The 20,081-nt window shown below is 43.2% G+C and overlaps 2 protein-coding genes across 2 annotated transcripts in view; both read right to left on the bottom strand.

Moving 5' to 3' along the window:
* Positions 1 to 6,919, bottom strand: part of GABRG3 (gamma-aminobutyric acid type A receptor subunit gamma3) — a 289,850-nt gene extending 282,931 nt beyond the window's left edge. The window contains exons 1-2 of the mRNA XM_041422112.1: positions 6,867 to 6,919; positions 3,568 to 3,716 (exon numbers count right to left, since the gene is read on the bottom strand). Of these exons, the coding sequence (XP_041278046.1) occupies positions 3,568 to 3,716; positions 6,867 to 6,919 (202 nt within the window). The remainder of the gene's footprint in view (positions 1 to 3,567; positions 3,717 to 6,866) is intronic.
* Positions 6,920 to 14,629: 7,710 nt separating this feature from the next.
* GABRA5 (gamma-aminobutyric acid type A receptor subunit alpha5) overlaps positions 14,630 to 20,081 on the bottom strand; it is a 54,361-nt gene continuing 48,909 nt past the window's right edge. The window contains exons 7-9 of the mRNA XM_041422101.1: positions 17,556 to 17,708; positions 16,067 to 16,278; positions 14,630 to 15,155 (exon numbers count right to left, since the gene is read on the bottom strand). Coding sequence (XP_041278035.1) covers positions 14,853 to 15,155; positions 16,067 to 16,278; positions 17,556 to 17,708 — 668 coding nt within the window. The 3' untranslated portion in view covers positions 14,630 to 14,852. The remainder of the gene's footprint in view (positions 15,156 to 16,066; positions 16,279 to 17,555; positions 17,709 to 20,081) is intronic.

The raw sequence follows: 20,081 nt of genomic DNA on the forward strand, positions 1-20,081 counted from the left end.
AAAGCCATGATATTCATGGAGACAAGAAATCTGCCAAGTGTGGCCACAGGGGATGCAGTCAGGCATTCCCCTGCTGGTAGAACACTGCTTTGTTTCCAAAGATCAAAGGAAATCCCCTTTTAGCAAGACAGGTCCTGTTAAGGTATCACTTTGCTAATAGCCTTCACAGGTTAGCTGTTTTGCCTAATATTTAGTTTGTTCAATCCATACTTTAAATATCCTGGCTTGGAACCTTGCAGGTGATGCCTGAAGTGCTAAGTGCAGATTGTGCCTATGACCTGAACAACAGTCATTTACACGGAAGCTGAGGCCAAGTATAGGCCAGGACAAGTGGAAAAAAAAACTTCCTAGCCTTGCATCCAAGCAGTGACCTACACACTCTTTACAGTGGTTTAGATGTGCTTGGGTGACAGAGGAGGAAAGAGGGTAGCTAAGCGTTCACAGCGCCCTCACTGATGGCTGTACTGCTGCCTGGAGGAGATGTGATTGCTGACGATGTCAGTGCCCATAATATGGCAAAAGGGCACTCAGAATATGCCTGTACCAGGTAGGACTCTATTTTGAGCTAACCAAAATATCAGTTGCCCTGAGAAGAATGAAAATCACAGAGAAGTCACTTCCTATGCCAGCATGCACTTTGATATATTTTGTTTGCCACAATCTTCTCCTTCTCTCCATGGTTTTTGGCTGCAGAAGTATCTTCCCAAGTGATCTGAAACTGGCAATCCTAACCTTGGAAAGTGCAAAGTATTTCCTAGGCCTTTCTGACTGCATTCAGAACAAAGATCATTTCCTCAGACAATAGCTAAAAGTACACACTTTTAGAAATAGTGGATTTGCAATAAAGGATTGAAAAACTGAATAAAGAGCAGTGTGACATGAAATGCTGAGTGCCCCTGTCCTGTGGGTCAGTTTACTTCCCAGCAGTACCATGCTAATGTAAAGGCCATAGTGAGTAGGGCACTGTACATGAGTCCTGGATTTAACCCTCAGCATTGGCTGAACTTCTGCTTGAATCTGAGAATCACTTCTTCTGCTGGTTCACTCCATGCTTCCTCTAGCATCCAAAACATGCGTTTTCTTATTGTATGGTCTATGTTACCTGGAACACCACCATTTTTTCCTGGTGGTCTAGCTGGTATGTATTATGCTTTAAAGTATTTGTATTAATACTGAGATCTTCAGAGCAGCAAGAAAATTCTGTTGCCAGGACATGTCAACCACCTTGTTAGGAGGATAACTCGCACCCAGATGGAAAGGAAGATGTGCTTGTGTGTGAGGAACCAGCCAGCAATTCAGGGAAGTTATCTGTAATGCCTGATTCTCTAGCATTCCCCTTGTGTTCTCCTTGCCAAATGCAACAGCTCCACAACTTCAAAAGGGCAATGTTATTTATCTGCATCAAAGGTAGGAGAGGTGCAAAGAGGGACTAGGGGAGGAAGCAGAGATGAGCTAACTTCTGTAGCATTTGAACAACACTCAGGTTCTGAAATAGCCAGATTGCTATCAAAGACAAAAAATGGCCTAGCACCAAAATGTTTGATTGAAATAGATGTAGTTGAGAACTATAAATTCCGTTTGATATATGAAGAGCTGTGTAATTTGACTCCTTTCTCTAAAACAGGATTTACAAAATGTTGTGGAGACACAAAAGGAATAATTTAGGCAACAATGACTTCCCAGTGCTGTAAGATATGTCTGAACTCTACTGATTTTATGGCAACTGATATGGGGACTTCGAGTGATTAGTTTGCCCCAAAGAAGCATAATGTAATTCACTCTGCCTTAAGTCAATGATCTGAGGACACAGCGTACAAAATAAGTTTAAAAAAATCATCTGAGACTGTCTTCCAGATGTTGATATGGGTGGGAAAGTGTGTTAAAGCACCTCTCCATCAGATACTAAAAACAGCTCAATCCAGTATGATAAATTAAGTAGAGAGAGATAATGTCACTTTGTGATAAAAACAAACACACCTATCAAATATGATCTTCGTAAACACTATGGAAAAATCAAAGTAATAGCTACAAAAAAGAACTAAACCGACCCATTTTTAATATGACAGGTTAGTCTTTTTTTCCTACAACTGCTGCATTATTGCGTAGCTATGAGACACTAATAATTCTAGTAATGAATACATATAGATGGCTCTTACTTCCCTCTAAACTGATCCAAATGGATCACCTAGAAAGCATATCAATACATGTGCCATTAGCAAACATAATTTCACTTATAATCAGTGGTAGGAAATCTCCATCTAAATCCTGCAAATATTTAGGGAAAGCAAACTATATTAGGTGATTGTTTTGAGTATTCCCCATTCTCAGTTTGTTCTGAAGCACATGAAAGGTACAGCAAATATAAATGACAACTTCTTTCTGATTTCTGTCATACAAACTTGCTATGAACAAACTGAGCAGCAGCTGTAATGCAGCCATTATGCTCTAGGGGTGTAAACTGGGAAAAAAGGGCATAACTACATTAGGCCAAGCACTAAAAACAAAACCAAAAAAAAACAAAAACAACAACAAAATCCCAACAAACAAACCACAAAAAACACACAAAAAAACCCCCACCCTGTTGCCATCTTATTGCAAAGGTTTCACACCTTCTTGGTGATTTCTCATAGGCAGCTCCCCACAGCGCTGACTCCTCCTTCTCAGCACAGCCAACAAACTCCATCCAACCTCCTCAAGCAGCCAACCTACTCTTTTACAATACCCCTCCTAATTGGATCCAGCTGTGGCCTATTAAGGGTAGGCCTGTTCCTAATTCTTGCTAATTAGTGCAGCTGTAACTCCTTAGGGGTGAGATCACCTTCACCACTATCTCTATTATCCCACATTCTATCTATCCACAATACCCCACCAAAACAAAACAAAAACCCAAACGAAAAAAAACCCACAACTGCTTTGAAACTTCATTATACAAGTTAAAACAACAAAATAGCCCAAGCTGGTTATATGCAGGTACCTACGGGCTGTTATTTAAATTTTATACTTATATGTAGTAGTGCTGACCACAACACACTTTGATTCTGTAAGATTTCTTTTGGAGATGTCGGTTGGTTTGTGGAAGATCATCTCTGGAGTTGCCCTATACACAGGCAAATCCCAGCGCCTTATTCTCTGCATTAAGGAACATAACTTTCAGGGTCATATTTTGAAGATAACAGGTGCACGTTCTTCTCTTGCTGTGTCCTACTTTTTGTTGTAATATGCTGAGGTTTTGTTTGCCTCTCATAGTGTGAAATTTTCAGTATGGACTGGATGACAAAAGAGGTGTGTTCCTTCCTCTGCCAAAGACCTGCTGAATACTTAAGAACTAGCCCTTCCCTATCCTTACACAAACTCTGTACAAACCAACCAGATTTTAGGACCTTAAGCTACCACCAGATTTCCTTGTGAGAATTAGCATTTTTAAAATACTTACTTGGAAATCAACTTCAGCCAAAAAAACTTGATCTACACTTCCCCAGATATTTGCGCACACTTCTAGAATATAGTAGCATATCTACTCTGCACCCAGAGAAGTTTATCCTCAGTTGTGCAGAAAGAAGTACTTACTTCCAATATCCGGCCGCAGCTTTTTGTCATACTCTCTCAACAGCTTGTTTAGTATGAGAGTCACATCTGTGTCTTGTGTTTTTGGAGCTAAAACCCACTTTTGGTTAGTTGTTCCATCTTCATATTCATCCTCTTCAACCTTTCTAGAACTGCAAAACAAATGAAACAAATAGATATTATTTTACATTACTAAAAGTGGATGCAGTAGGATGCAACAGGTGCAACAGGATTTTCCCATTAACAGTTGTTGAGTATCTGTGGATGGGTCATGATTGACAATTGTTTAGAAATTGTCCTCTGGAAGTGTCTTCAAAAAGTTATACTCTAGAAGATAATACAGCTATCAGAGTAGTATTTTATATCCTGTATTTTAATGAACCTATTCTGACTAGTTTACAATATACTTTTACAAAGAGCGAACATCTGCAGTATTACTTTATTAATACATCAAGACAACTGATTCATCTCTTGCACAAAGGCTAATAAGAGTATTAAAAATTCAGATCTGTTAATGCTTCCTGATCATTTTATCCTATTAATAAATTATTATATTCTCAGTGCATGAATTTCAGAGTTTAATGCATTACAAGGCTTCGAATTAAGAGCTCATTCCTTGAATTTGAGATGGATTATCACGAGCACACAAACACATTGAGTAAATTAATCTGAATTTCCCTGCAGCTTTAGTAACTTTTTTCAAAAACAGTACTACACCAAGAGTTGCAACTTTATTCCTTTATAGATGGATTATGTTTATTTTAAGGGTATATTAATGCAAATGTGGTGAAACTACAAGTTGGCCAGAAATCACAAGAGCTACTTTCACACAAGACTAATTTTGTTTGTGCAGCTTTTTGTGCACGGACTTTAAAATGTTGATTTGAAGATGATATCTTCATCAGATGTATCTTTTGGTATCTTAGAAACCAAATCTGTTTGATGCCTCTCACTGGAGAAAATCTACGACAGACTGAGATGAAGTTATTAGGAGAAAAGATAACCTCAGTGGTGAAACCTATGGAAGGAATCATGTGTTATTTCAACCTGCAATTGCCCAGGGGATATGATATCATTCTGCAACATTTTCACATAAATGTCAATAATTATGTGAGGTGCAAAGCAATGGAGAATGAGAAGAACAAGCCTCGTTTGTTCATGGGATGTGCTACACACATCTGTGCAACTTTCTTTCTCTCCCCTCCTTTTCTCCATAATGACACCAGTGTATTTTAAAATACCTCAGATATCCAGAAGACTTGATAAATACTCTGTGTGAACATAAAAAAAAAATGATACAAATATAAAAATTTAATCACAGAGTATCATCAACCCTCACATTGCTCGAAGACCACTATTTGAGAACATAATGAAATTTTAAACTGAAACAGCTTTACAGCCAATATGCCCCTAAAGATTAACCATGAATCACTTAACATGACCTCACAATTTGCAATTGCTGTAGGCACAATTTCTGTATAAAAATAATTTTTAAACCTAAACCCTGGAGATTTTCTGAAGAGAGGTCATACAACTGAGTTGTAAAAGTAGAGAAAACTTAGGACAAAATTTTGAATAGACAACAACTACTTTTCTGTTGTTCAGCTGTATTTTTTAGAACTTGACTTTGTTTGTTTGTTTTTACAATTCACCCAATAAGCATTGAAAAAAACTCAAGAGGATTTTGGGAGAATTTTTTTTTCCCATCAGATTCATGATAAGCCCTTGTGTTTTAATACTGCTGCTACAAAAGCATTCTCAAAGAAGGCATCATCTCCAAACATACATGGCTGATATTTCCGAGCTGAAGCTCTGCAGTGGTGCTGAATTGCTGATAGCAAAGAAGGACAAATCATATGTCTTTCTGCTGCAGTCACCACAACTTTACCACAGGCATTCAGACTGCACCTGGAAATGAGAACTGAGTTCAAGTAGTATCATGATTCCTATTTCAGGGAGATGCTGCTTTAAAACAAGTCACTAACAAGAGTCTAACGAAGCACTGGCAGACCTTTTAGATCCCCTCACTCTCACAGCTTTTTTCCTAGAAAGTACCTCCAAACTATTTAAATCCCTACCTATTTTCTAGATTAAGATTGGAGGTGGGAGAGGTTTCACAATGGATCAGACTAATACACTAGACACATATTTTTCAAGCTTTTTTGCTTTCCTCCTTAAGAATTTATTTTTTTCCCTTCCATATAGTTAAGGCAATAGTGCTCCTTCAAGGCACTTGAGGTTGCATTTTTCTTTTGTAACCCTACAGGTTACCCTGCCAATTCCTTTCATATTCTTGTTATCCAGAGAAGTAACTACAGGGTGATGACAAGCCAGTCTCAAACCAGGAAGGAAGAAAGGCTACATGCCTTTCCCCAACTCTTCATCAGTTTTGATTCCATAAGGAGACAGTGAAGAGACTGTGCATAAACTGCAGGGGAGGAAGTCTAGAAAACTCTGAGAGGTTGTCAGAGAGAGGAAAGGGTTGATTTCCTGCAATAGGTGTGTCCCACACTTGCTGTGGAAGCTGGCATGAAGCATTCTCTAGTTCCTGTGTGGATTCAGGAGACAGACATCACTCAGGTGTGGGGCAGGCTGCCAAGGAGGACAGAGGAAGACCTTTGAGCATGCCTGTAGCCTGGCTGGTGGTGGTTCCTACAGGGGGGACCTGAGCCGACCCCTCTGCCCGGGTTATTCTGTGAGGGTGTACGACAGCCCCGGACAACAAAAAGGACCGAAGTCTAAAAGGTCAGGGCTGACGCTGCCGGCTGTGCCCCTCTGGCCTCTAACAGTGGATACCAGACGCTGCCGGGCAGACCCTTCCCGGCCCTGAGGCGGGGACCAGGGGATCACGCATCCCGAGGCTCATCCTTCACGCCGACCCCGCCCGCGGATCCCCCGGGGGTGGCGTGGAGGGAAGCCGGGGCCGGGAGGGGAGCCCGGGCAGCTCCAGCCGCCGTCCCACCGGGTGCCGGCAGCCGCCCGAGGGGTTAAACTTTCTGCCGGGCCGGCTCAGGACAGGGCCCTCGCGGGCGACTTGCGGCTTCAGGCGGGGCCGGGAAGGGACAGCGGCGGTGCCACCGCCCCGGGCGCACCGCGGAGCCGGACGGGTCCCGGGATGGGACCGGGGTAAGCCGGTGTTTGGGAACAGAGCCCCGGCACTGCGCGGAAGAAAGTGGGGAGAGCCCATTGTTCTTCCTGGGTGCCCAATATTGTGCAAACTCCGGCAAATGGGATTTCAGCCCTCCAGCCCCAGTGCACAGGGGAGAGGGGCTGGAGAGGAGGCGAGGGGAACGCAGACTTACCAGGCGTGGAACACTGAGAGGAGGAAGAAAACCGGCAGGAGCTTAGCGGACATGGTCCGGACAGCGCTGGCCAGGTGAGAGGTGCGGCAGGACCAGGGAAACGTTGCAGAATGTTCACATGGAAGGGAGATTCAGGCAGTGAGGTAAAGGTCTGAGCCTCTCCTCCTCTGTATTCTCAGCTTAATACCCTGAAGAAAACACTCTCTTCCACAACGCTCCGAAAAGGGAGGGAGGACGCGAGAGGGAAAAGAAAAAAAAAAAAAAAAAAAAAAAAAAAAAAAAAAAAGCAGAAGTGGAACGAGGGGGAAATCCCCAGCGGAGAGGCCAGGTATAAATCAGGCTCCGCGGGCTGACAGGTGTTCAGCGGGCACGGAGCTGCGGCGCGTCCCCTTTGCCGGCAGCCAGTTGCCGGGTGCAGCGGCGCGGCCTCTGGCGCTGCCCGGGCTGGCGCTGGCCGTGCCCCGGGCGGTGCACAGCGCGGAGCAGCCCGGGCCCCGGCGCACCTTGCCCCCCCCGCGGAGCGCCTGCCCGCAGCCAGCCCCGCAGCGCGGCACCGGAGCGCTGCCGGGGACCGCCCCGCATCGGAGAGCACCTCGTCCCCTCTCCCTGCCCAACAGGTTCCCGCCTCGCCGGCAACTGGAGGAGCCGGGAAGTGAACCCTGCCCCCGCTACAGCGGGCGCACACACACGCACACAAGAGAGGGGGAGCAGCAAACCCGGCAGCCGCAGTCAGTCGGCAGCCGGGACTTCTCCCCGACATCACCAGCCCCATGCTCCCGTCAGGGCGGCCGCTGGAAGGATCCCCGTGATGTTTTGCGGGATGCCCTCACTCCCTAACCCCAGAATTACTTGCCGAAAGCTTCCCCTCCGCCCAGGGCTGGAGATGCACTCTTCAGAAGGAGGGAGAGGGGTCAGGTGCTGGGGTCAGGTGCTGGTCTCGGGGTGATCGGAGCGACGGGCATCCCGATGTGACACGGGTGATCGGAGATCCCGATGTACACACGGGCGCAGATCCATGTAATCGGTGCGGCTGCTTACACGGACAGATAGACAAACGCAGGCAGTGTGTTTTGGTATGCCTCTGTATCTAGGTGGATGCACGCAGAAGTTTGCATGCACTGTACGAATGCATGGATACACATGTATATGCAGAAGGTATGCCAGAAAAATGTATGCACGGAGAAAAGAAGAGGTCTACACGATACTGTAGACCAGGTTACATGGACTTAGGTGTACATTGTGAACTTCTAAGTAAATTTGGGTTTTCTGCTGTGAGAACTCGGAAATGAGACATAAGTCAAGTGTATTCAGGACAAAAATAGTTTGGGTTTGGACAACTTTTGTCTTTCTACTCTACTAGGAACAGCACAGTGATTTTTAGCGACTTCAGTTCTCTTCACGTGTATGGAGTATGGAGCTTTGCATCAGGCATCAGGGTAATTGGAATATTCCCCTTTGTTTTCAGAATGGGGAGTGACAAAATTTCACTTACGTAATGCTAATTTGAAAACAAAAAACTATGCCAGAGGTACAGCGAGTCACCACTTTCCTGTGATCAGAAATCTCGGGAGTGTAAATCTCTGTTTCCTTCTCCCTTAAACATAACTTCCATGTCCTGGGGGAGTCGTTTATAATTGTTTAATTAAAAAAAAAATCTCCTGGAAGATGCAGTCTTGTTTTTAGAATAACTCCTACATGATGCCTAGAAGAGCTGGCTGTAGGGAGTTCTGTTCCTGAGGTTAATTTTTGAAGGAACGACACCGCTTAAGAAAAATCTGTCGTGAGTCAGGCAATTAACTCAGTAATTCACTTCAGGGGTTTTCTTTCAACCTTTCGGGTTTTGTTGTGTTGTTTTGTTTTGGCTTTTTTTATTTCCAACCTAAACGCCTCTTTACTAGATTATACAGCAGTTCTTTCGTGTTTACTTTGTTTAATTGCAGTTGCCGTGAATTGCTGATAATAATTTGTTACAAGGCTTGTGCTCTTTTCGGTCACCCGCAGAGAAATGCGGGTGGAAGCCAGGCCGCCTGCTGCCCTGAGGAAATGGGGAAGGGAACGGAAGGCGAATGCTCGGGGGTTGCCTGGATTTCTCCAGGAATAGCTATGCTGACGGTCAAGGAGCACGCCGATCCGCTGGTGTGAAGTTTGCGGGAGCACCGGCGAAATGGGACGGGCGGGAGGCGGGACGGGGGAACAGGGGAGCCAGCGGCACGGGGCTTGGAACCGCCGCACGGAGACGGTCCGCAGGCACTTGACGGTTTCCTGAAGGCTGCTGCTTATGCAAGCATCATTTAGGGCTCCCCGGTCGCGGTGCCTACATCCCGGCTCGCAGCGCCCGCGTGTTTGGAAAGCAAGGGCAGGAAGCGCACGACATGCAAGAAGGGGTTTCCCCTGCGCTGGCCATATAGAAAAATGTGTGTATTCACACGCAATTGGAATAAATAAAAGCTTAGCCCGGTCTCGGCAACCCTGCCGGGGAGCCCAGCAGCGCGAACAGCTGGGGCGGTGCAGCAGCATCGGAGGCGGCTGCGGCCGCCCGGGCCGGGGGAGCTCGCTCCGCCGCCACGGGAGGGGCGGCTGGGGCCGCCGTGCCTCTGCCACCTCCCGGGGGCGGCACGAGTGAGCCGGGCAGTAGGTGGCAGAAAGACCACCTACTGCCTGTCCGGAGGGGAGACACGCCGGCGACGATTCATGATGAGAAATGGCGAGAGCAGGTCCAGCTCCGCATCCCCACTCTCGGCGGCCCGGCGGGGACCCTCGGGTGGGATGGGAGGGAGCCGGGGTGGCTTCCCCGCCGCGGCGGCTCCGTCGGGCGCCGCTCCGCCTCTTCCTCGCCCGGCAGCCCCCATCCCGCCCTCAGCGCATCCTGCCGCGGTGGCGGGATCCTCTGGCGGCCGCGGCGGGAAGCGCGAGGGATCGGGCCGGGTTCCCCGCCCCGCGCTGCCTCCAGCCGGCGGCAGAGCGCTCGGTTACCCCTGCGCCGTGACCGGAACTTTATGTGACCATCGAGTCACTCAGACCTGAGAAAGACCCTCACAGTGTCCCCGCTTTCCTTGCAGAGTGTCAGAAATCCCCAAGGCTCGATCGGGGCAATATGGTTCATTGATTATTGACTCCTTCTCCTCAGGCTGTAAGAAAAAACGTGCTGCTTAAGGTTTTCTTACTGTTTTCCTTGGTGTGTTAATGCTGAAGGGATACTTTAGCACCACTCTTCATTACACCTCAGACCTTGTTCATTTCTGCTCCTCCTCTTCATACTCACATCCTTCTATTTTACTTGTAAGCACACACTCTCCCTTTGCTGAGCCTTTCAAGTTGTATATTCAGGTAAGGGTCATGATTATCCAGCACAGGTTTTAACAAAAGAACATTACATCATGACATGTAATGATAAAATGTTTATGTTCTCAGTAATACTGTCCAGCACAACAAAACGCATCCACATTTTAACTTACCTTTCATTGCACTTTCACAGAAGGTATCTTTTCAACCCGAGGGATACCTCTGTGGTATGTCCTGTGCAGTGGGGAAGTATGAATCTGAATCTCTGAAAGTAGCTGTGCAGGGAATAGCATAAATAAGCGGGGGGGGGGGGGGGGGGGGGTGAATGTCAAAGAAGGGAATGGGACTCATGGATCAAATTCCTCACTTGCTAGAACTGGGAGCCCCATCTCAAGTGCTGAACAGTTTGGGCACCTGAATTTTCTGAGATGCAGTGTTGAAGAAGAGCTCTACTGGTGGTTTTCCTGGCATCCCAGTGCTACCTATATACCATGAGAAGCACAGAAGGGAATTGGGGCTGCTCTGAGACAAAGAAGGAAGGACCTGAAATCCGTATTCTACAGCTCCTGGAGTGCTCCAGCTGAAGGCATATTAGAGATTTCTAAGAGGCTTGAACCAGTTTATTCTGACTGAAGGTCTCTGTTGTTCCTGCTGGAGCCTTTAGGTAGGAAGTTGAACATCAGAGGTCCTGACAGTTTCTGTGTGCTCTCAGTTCTGTCCTTCAGCACAGGGCTCTCTGCTCTCTGGCTCATGGGCAGGATAGGGAGAATCCCTCCTGATGCTGCCATGCTGCAGCTTTTCAGCAGCTTTGTGTAGACTTCTGGCAGAAGCATGGGCATCCAGGGCAGGCAGGCCTGCTCCTCTGGGGCCAGGCCACCCTTGAGCAGTTGTCCTGAGAACATCAAAAACACCAGCCCCCAGTGAATGAAGAACTGGGCCCATATCCTCTGAGGCCAAAACTGCCTTGGGTGGCTGGCTCCAACATTTATTATCATTTATGTGTTAAGTTGCAGTGGGTGGTTGCCCTCTCTGTAGCAATTTTCCTACCTACAAATCCAGCCTATCATTTTTCATCCAGTCCATTGCAATCTATCAATATTTCTCCAAAACTCTCCAAATTCATCTAACTGAAATTAGTTGGTATCTTCAATCAATATTCTTGCTTTTTACTTTGCTTTTAGCCAGGGACTAATTTAAGCAGCAACTTTTAAGACATTATGCCTGTGAGAAGTGATAATTGCTTTTGAGGATGGCACTGAAAAGGAAATAATGCATTACAGAATGGGACACTTATATTTCAGTGTAAATTAGGGGTAATCCTTGGAAGATCCTTCAGAAGTCCTTTGGGCTTCATAAAATCTAACTTCCAATCTTTCTATCTTCTCAAAATTGAACAAATGTCTATAACAACATAGTGGAAGATGCAAAGTTGGTAAAGTAAGGATGTCATCTGAGAGTCACCATGCAATGACCATACTTAAGTATTTGTAGTGACATAAAAACCTCTAAAAGGTTAGAAAGGATTCAAGCAATTTTATCATTTCAGTGTCAATTCCTTGAGAAGCAAGGGTATTTAGGGAAATATATCCTTATTACAAAGAACTTTATCTCCAGATTTCAAAAAACTGCGAGTGCTACATTCATCTTCTCTGCATAAAATGAAGAGCAAAACAGTTTCATTCATTTTTCTTCAAAGTTTAACTTAGATGTTGAGCAAGAATTTTTGAAAGAAGAGATTATTTCATAAAATCATTACTTCCTCAGTTTTGTATAAATGTGTTCAGTTATTCCACAGAGGGCATATTCCATTTAGAAAAGAGCAGAACACAACTCAAGACAACCTAAGAGGGTTCAGCTTTAGAAAAGACATTGTTGCTTAAATTCATCCTTGAAGTAAGCTGGCACAGCTCAAATATCAGAAATTAAAAATCTCTTCCATTGTATTTGACTTGTTCTTTCATTCTTACTGGGTGCAAGGAAGGAAATTTTTCAGCAGCCTGCACACACTTCCTCTATAGTGCTGAATTGTTGTAATTCACTTCTCAACTCTTTTTTCATGAAAGCATACATGAAAAAATCAATGAGAAGCAATTCCTATTTATTACTCCTTTGGCCATGACTAAGCTGTGAAGTAGCTGTGTCCTGCAGGGTCCTAGTTCACCCATGGTGGGGACAGTGACACAGCTCACTCCATTCCTGAAAGCCCAAGCTGCTTCCAGAGGATACCAGAGGAAGCTGATGCACATACAGATACCACCCCAGCCTGAGGCAGGACAAAGCCAAAGTGTTTTGGTTGAGCCAGGACCTGGAAAATGCTCCTGTCTCCCACAGTTCAGATACCATCTCAATGAGTAGTGGTCTCCTACACAAATAGTTCCACTGACTGTGGAGCGATTTGAATTGTGAGGTAGGATATAATGCGAGGCAATAGCATTTAAGTATTCCAGCCTGGAGGGTATGGGTTTATTGAAGCATGTTCCAGACTGTGGGACACCTAGAGTTCATGCACAAGCACATGCTGCAGGTACAACCCATCTTTGTTGAAGATTACTTTCCATGTAAGTAAAATAGATCAGATTTAGAGATCCTTTCACTGAGTCCTGCAATAGAGACCAGGAAATAATGCTGTAATACAGAGTAAGATCAGACTTGGTTGTAAGCAGATAAAACAAAGTACAGAAACTCTCTGGGGAGACTCCAGAACTGGCCTGGAGAAGATGCTACTCAAAGATGGCTCTGAATTTCTCATTCACAAAACTCAGTCATGTAATTCTTTGGGTTTCTCACCTGAAGAAATAGCCAAGGAACTTTATTTATAAAGTTTTGCCGTGCAATAAGCACTGCAATTTTTAAAGGTTTTTGAACCCCAAAGGGGGTGATGATCATCCAAGGGGATGATGAACAAGGAGGTGTGTGGCTGCTCAAAGACACAGAGGCAGGCAACATGAAAACAGAGATCCACATCCTCATCTCAGCTCAGGCTAGTACTGAATAGATGGGTGTGCCCCCTCCCTTGCTGATGTTTATCAGCATCCAGTCACTTGCTCAGTCCCATGGCTTCTCTATTGCCCTCCAGAGTTTATGAATTTCTCTTTCCACAGCATCAAACAAAAGCTTCAAAAAACAATAGACATTTGAGATTTTTTCATGGCAATTTTTAGGAATGAAAGTGTTGAAGAGAAGACACAAAACAACCCAGACCAGACCCTCACTTCAAAGCGAAGCATGAACTCTCCCTCTGTCCCCAAAAGATCATGGGATTGTTTCTTCACAGCAGGACAGCACCTAATTCTGCAACAACTCGATTCACTGTGTTCACTCAAGGCATGCCCCTTTCTGGGCAACAGGGAGGATATGTCATGCATGCACACGAGATCGAGTGTGTGCATGTGTGCCTTCCTTCAGCTTCTGTGGTGTGCTCTTTGGTCTTTCTAAAAGGACAGCCAGTATAAGAATGACATTTTGCAATCAAATGTTGAATGCATTTTTTATTTAAACATTAAGATTTAATTACAAAAGCTTCTGGAACAATTAAAGGATGCCAAGGAGGAAAGAGCTGAAAACTCAGACTGCATTTTCTCATTCATTGTGAAAGCAAAACACATTGTCAGCAGCAAGGCGTTTTATAGAAAAGTTTCAGATGGACACTACAAAGACCTTTCTGTCAATATTGTCACTGAAACACCTTGCTGTCATGAAGCACATCTTTTTATCTGATCACACTTTCTAGTGTTAGCTGATTGATTTTTGCAGAGGGAAACAAGTAATAATTATTGCAGAATTACTGTAATTATTTTCTGATAATCTCTGCTAATAAAACACAGTCTTCTTCTTGGAAAAATGTCCAAACATAATTTACTTTACCCTGATAAAAATGTCTAGTGCTGTTGTTAGAAGTTTTATTTGCACAAATATATTCCTAATCTATGTTAATTTCATGCAATATAATTCTTAATTTTTGGAATAAATACTGAGAATCATTAGAGAGAATTCTTTGGAATGCAAAACCCAAACAAACTTTGTATTTTCATTTAAGGGCAAGATTCCACCATCTTTATTTACATAAGTAGCATCCTGCTCCCTGTGTTATTTCACTGCAAACTAGTCTCAAGCAGTGAAAACTATCATAGTCCCATTAGGATTTACTGCATTATATTAAACTTCCAATGAAAATTGGGCTGAGCAGTTTTGTCTATGGAGTAATGCACTACCTGTAACTGGTAAAGGTGCTCAAACATAGCCCTACACTTAATAATTTGGCACATTTACAACTGGCGTTACTCAGTAACTTATCAGATGACAATAGTGGAGCTCTTCTGTAAAATATAGGTTAAGCCCATATTTGTATGACTGTACATCTGAAGTATAAAAACCACGATATGTAGTACACTTGAACAGTTAAAAAATATAACTTATTTTATTTGTAAACTATCAATGCAAGATACTCAGCAGCAAAGAAGCCATGTTCAATGTCTTCTGATCTTTTATAAAGATCCGTTGCTGTAAGTAATATAATCGTCTCCAAAACATCTGAGGTTACATGTAGAAACAATCAAGGCAATATTATTTGTACATATTATTAAACATGCAAAAAACTTCCTGAAGAATATTGCCCAAACGTAGAAAGTCATCTGGATCTCAAATTTTCCTTGGTAGCATCTGCTTTGTAAGTATGGCTCACATGTGGCTCCAGAGTACTTCAGTTTATTTTGGAGAATTGGCACCTTTAATAACAGGCTCCCTATTCAAATATGTGGCCCAGTAAACTAAGTTAAAAGTTCCAAACAGCACTGGAAAAATTATCCGGGACATTTTGTCAATCTTACTGATGCTGTTGTAAGTCTTTTTGCTTTCAGCAGGCTTTTCTTCTGCAGGCTTCACTGGAGCAGTTGTAGTGTTTGAGATGACAGCTGGGGCTGAGTCCTTTGGCATGTTTGGTGCAGGAGTCATCTTCCCGGTGCTGTAGGTATTAGTTGGTTTATTTCCCAGCAAGTTGCGCTCTTTTTTCTGCAGCATAAAGAACAAAATGTTATACCACAAGAGCAGAAAGGGGAAACGTTCTCAAGGGGCTGACCCAAAAAACTGAGCACCATAATCAAGCATGCCCGCTAATGCCTGCTGGCTATTCTGACTTCAACTATCAAACAGATGTTTTTGGCTTGATTTTGTAGCTCTTAAGTGTGACTTTCCCTGATGGGAGAAAGCTGAGACTCACTGGCTGCAGCCACATCCCACCTGGCATGTGCATTGGCAGCTTCTTTTGTCAGTGAGATGTAGTCTGGCATCTGAAAAGGGTGCTGCCCCATGGACAGCTGACAACATGTGAAGGTCATTTTCCCAGCTGCTGCAAAGGGTGTGGGGAAGGGCTCACTGCCCCTGCCAGCTTGGCCTCTTTGTAGGCTCTTTTGGGATGCCTGTGGGTATGAGCTCTCTAGGAGATGATTTACTAAGAGTCAGTCCTATCCCAAAATTTTCATTTCAGCATGAAACTCAAAAGTTGTGTTTTCACAACTTTTGTTCCTTTTTTTACTGTGGTGGAACCCCGGCTCATGGAGCTCAATGTGAGTGTTGTTATTGATTTAGGAGAGCATACAGGGACTGCTCTGCAGAGATATGTTTCATGGTGTATGTCCGCTGTTATCAGAAGTCTGATCACTGAAATCCCATGTCCTGTGTACTCAATGCCCAACATGCTTCTATAACCAGTCCTCTTCATAGAGATGAGAGGTAGTCTATCTCTGTGAAGGGAAGGCACCATATTTCCTTACAAATTTTCCTCTACAGGAAGGTGGATGTATGTCATGAGGTAATTAAATATATTTTTGACAAAGAAGCTGAAAATTGACCGTTCAGTTATTTAAACTATACTGAATAACTGCTTTTAATTCTAGGTATTTAAAAAAATGTAAGTTAAGCACCTTGATTTTTGCAGCTTCCTGGGCTTTTTTGCCATCCCATGCCCAACTCCTCTTGGTGAAATAGTTGACTGTTGCAAATTCAATCAATGCCGAAAATACAAAGGCATAGCAAACAGCTATAAACCAGTCCATTGCAGTAGCGTAGGCCACTTTTGGCAAAGAGTTACGGGCACTGATACTTAAGGTGGTCATGGTGAGGACTGTTGTTACTCCTGCAAAGAAAAAAAAACCTGAGAGTCAGAGATCAGTTTGCTAACACTTACGGGATCCCAGATGAGTTACGAGCAGGTCCTAGTTCAGCAGGATATCTAAGAAGGCTACATGAAATCAGTGTTTGCATATTATGGTTTGAAAGAATAAGAAAAAATGAAAGCCTTCACCCTCAGATGTTTTGTTCTATGGAATTCTGGTTAGTTCTAGCCATAGTGTGTTTAAATAAAGATTTTTAGGGTAACACAAGCCCAGGGTTTATAACTGTCAGAATGAAGTGGGATTACTTATTTTGTTTTCTTATACAGAGATTGCATGTTTAAAATTGTTGACTGTTACTGCTTTCCTTGACTGTAGCTCCTCCTTTCCCATATGATAGTAAATGACAAACAGCCAACGCTTTCATCTGTGGGAAGATTACCCAAAGATCAAAAAACTCAACTCTCAGGTACATCTTTGTAAACCTAGAGTAATTCAGCAAAGTGATGTTACTACCTGTATTCTCTCCATACAACTTGCTGAGCTGATTTTTGAACAAAGCTGCCAACTGACTTCAGGAGGCTGGTACAGACTCCTTTCAAATATCTGAACAAAGTTTTACTTAATAATCTGTTTCCACTCCCCTTGTTTTTCACCTAGTAAAAATCTTGTATTTCATCACCCTTCATTTGAGAAAGTGCTTATTTTCTGCAGCCTTCTAGGAATAAACCAAGTAATTTAATGACACCCCAAAGGTTTTTTCCATAGCAATTTCTTCAGTAAATATACATTTTCTAAATGCAAAGTCATATTAATTTGTTTGATGGTAATAGAGATAATTGTCACTAATTAACATCTACATGGTTTTCCCAGATAAAAATCCTACAACAAAGATAAACAAAATGTCTTGAAGTGATATCTGCTTCAAATGCTTAGCAAGAGTATACATTATATGTGATAATCTGTATGTCTTTTTTTCTAAACCATCCAGCATCCACCGAAATTAAAACAAACCAAACACAAATCACACAAACCAAACACAAATCACACTAATCTGGTTCTTCTATCTTCTGTCCTTAATTTTCACATAATTGATTAACCAATTTCTGTCATAACTTTACAAAAACAACCCAGACAAGGCTTTAAATTGATTTTGGGTTTAAACTGGAAGAGAATGAGAAAACGTTTACAACATCTGAAGCAGAAATAAACAGTAGTGAACTGAGGTTTTATTACAACAAATCACTTTCACAAGCCACAAAGATGCTGTCTGTGTCCTAGGAGAAAGTGGGATACTCACCAAAGACAGTTCTAGCAGGGACAGATTCTCTGTTTAGCCAAAACGACACTTGCGATAAGATCACAGTCATAATGCAAGGAAGGTACGTTTGGATGACAAAATAACCAATTTTTCTTTTTAGATGAAAATGGGCTGTCATAATGGTATATTCACCTAGAAGAAGAAAAATGTGCATTTGAGTAAAATAAGGAAGGCTTACTAATTTGGGGACTGAACGAGGTCAGTTCCAACCCTCCATTTCAGGATATCCCTCAGCCATTCTTAAATTCATTAAAAATGTCTGGATTTCTGCGCTGTGGGAAACCAAGACTTGAGACAGAGGTGCTGCTAGATCCTCACAGTCTTCACATTCAGTCTCCAAAGCAGAAGACAATGACTGCTGTTTCCTACTACACTGAAAAGCTGCAGTCCTCCTATGCACTTGGAATGTTGTGATGTTCACAGGCTTAAAAATCTGGTTTGCTGGCACTGCCAACACTGTCTGGTTTCGACCCAGTCCTATAAACCCTTGTAGCATAGTAACAATTAAGGCCCTCAACTCTCCGAAACCTGATTTAGCAGCAGGTTTAGCAACCTCATTAGCTAAAGTGTTGTGGCCAAGCCATCAGTTTTCAATTATGAAAATGGGTCCAGACACTCCTTCTGCACCACATTTTAGGGATAGCCAGTCCCAGCATCTTCTGTGAGAACTGCCACTTTGCATGTGGATCCTGGGATGTCTTATTAATCTGAGTACCCAAATCCTTCAGATTGCTGGTCCAGAAATAAAAAGTCCCTCTAATGCATGAAGTGTTCCTAGAATTTGGTACACTTCAGCCCTACAAAAGATTATCTGTTTCTGCATAGATATTGTGTCCTGTCTTGTTCACCTGTGCAATGAATATTGTACTGCCTTCATGCAGAGTTCCCTAAAAGCTGCCACAGCAGTGCTAAATTCCATTTCTTTTTCATATGCCAAATTCACAGCATTGCCTTAATATGTCATTTATCAGCTTCTCTGAATTTCAATAAAAGCCTAAATAAATGCACTCAAAAATCAACAGACCAGCTGTTACCTTCCCTAATGTTTCCGAAAAATTCAAACCTTAACCAGTTCTTTCAGATTGTTCCTGGAAAACCATATAGTTGTTACTGAGGGCTATTCCTGGTTCTTTCAGAGTATTTCTGGAAAACCATGTAGTTTTTATTACTGAAGGTTATTCATGATGGTAACTGCTCTCCAAATACAAAATCTTGCTAGCAAAAGCATGCCACTATTTACCTCGGAATAATAACAGTAAAAACAAAATGTAAGAATAAAAAGCAACCCGTCCCTTCAAGCCTTAAAAGTTCTTCACTGATATAAAAAAAATTTAAAAGCACGTATCATTCAGCTGGGTACTGATGAATCAGAGAAATGCCTGTTTTGAAATATATATTGTCCTTCAAGAACAATTACAGCTATAATCTCTGTTGCAAGATTTGACTGTTAGTTTCTACAAAACATCCACAGAAGGAAAATATCCAACAGACTGATTCTGCCTTGAGTGAATAGCCTGAGTTGAGCTGTTGCCAGCATTACCTAAGCTATTAGATTTGGCAGATTACTTCTAACTGACAATATAGCTAATTAGCAGAGAACAGGTTTACAGTGGAAGGGTTTTTGCAGGTATAGCTGCACACATACACTATGCTACAGGAGCTCTGCTATTCTGCATCAAGTTTACAGACCTAGTTCATGCTGAGGATTTTAGACAGAAAGTGAAATAACACAGAGATGCCTAACTGACATCCTGTCTCAATCTTTATGTCTTTCTCTGGAGTCTGATTTTCTGGTGAAACGGTTCCCTGAGGAGTGATGTGGAAATGGACATGGAATGCTGTGAAACTGGGGAGGAAACCCCTGCAAATAAAAGCCTAATTCTCTTCCATTTAGTGTAATTTTGAACCAGGGAGGCTGAACATGCAATGGTCTCAGGAGGAAGCCCACTTGCTCTTTATTAAGGAGTATTTGCAGCAGGGTCTGCCTGCCTCAGTAATCTCAGGCAGAGAGACTGCTTCTCAGTTGCTACTGCACTGGGATGTGTTTGAGTCACAGTTTCCCTGCTTGCTCACTACAGAGTGACAATGTGCATTATCGATTTTGACAGTATGCTCTCAGAGCTGGAATAAAAAAAGAATCTACACAGATTCGGAAGAGCAACAGGACCCTCTTTTTTTCGTTTTTAAAATACAGAAAATCAGTGCCTTCATTCTGATGGCCCTCCACAGCTCATTTTTACCTTACCATTTTCTTTAACCTATCAAAACTCTTGTCTCTACTGAAATAATCACAGCATCTTGATTTTGTACTTGCTTTCCTCCCAGCTGATAAATTCTTTGATTTCCCATGCTGTCCCCTTCAGAGATGTCTATACCGGGAATACTTCCTCCAGTAGACTTAGGGCTTAAGAAAACCCCACAGCTTGGTTTTTAATGCCCTGGGACTGCTGCTTAAAGTAAATCTAAAAGCTGCCTGAGTTGGCCTTTTGTTTATAGAACAAGATA

The sequence above is a fragment of the Onychostruthus taczanowskii genome, unplaced genomic scaffold, assembly GCF_017590055.1.
Source record: "Onychostruthus taczanowskii isolate IOZ18803 unplaced genomic scaffold, ASM1759005v1 scaffold71, whole genome shotgun sequence".
Classification (NCBI taxonomy): Eukaryota; Metazoa; Chordata; class Aves; order Passeriformes; family Passeridae; genus Onychostruthus; species Onychostruthus taczanowskii.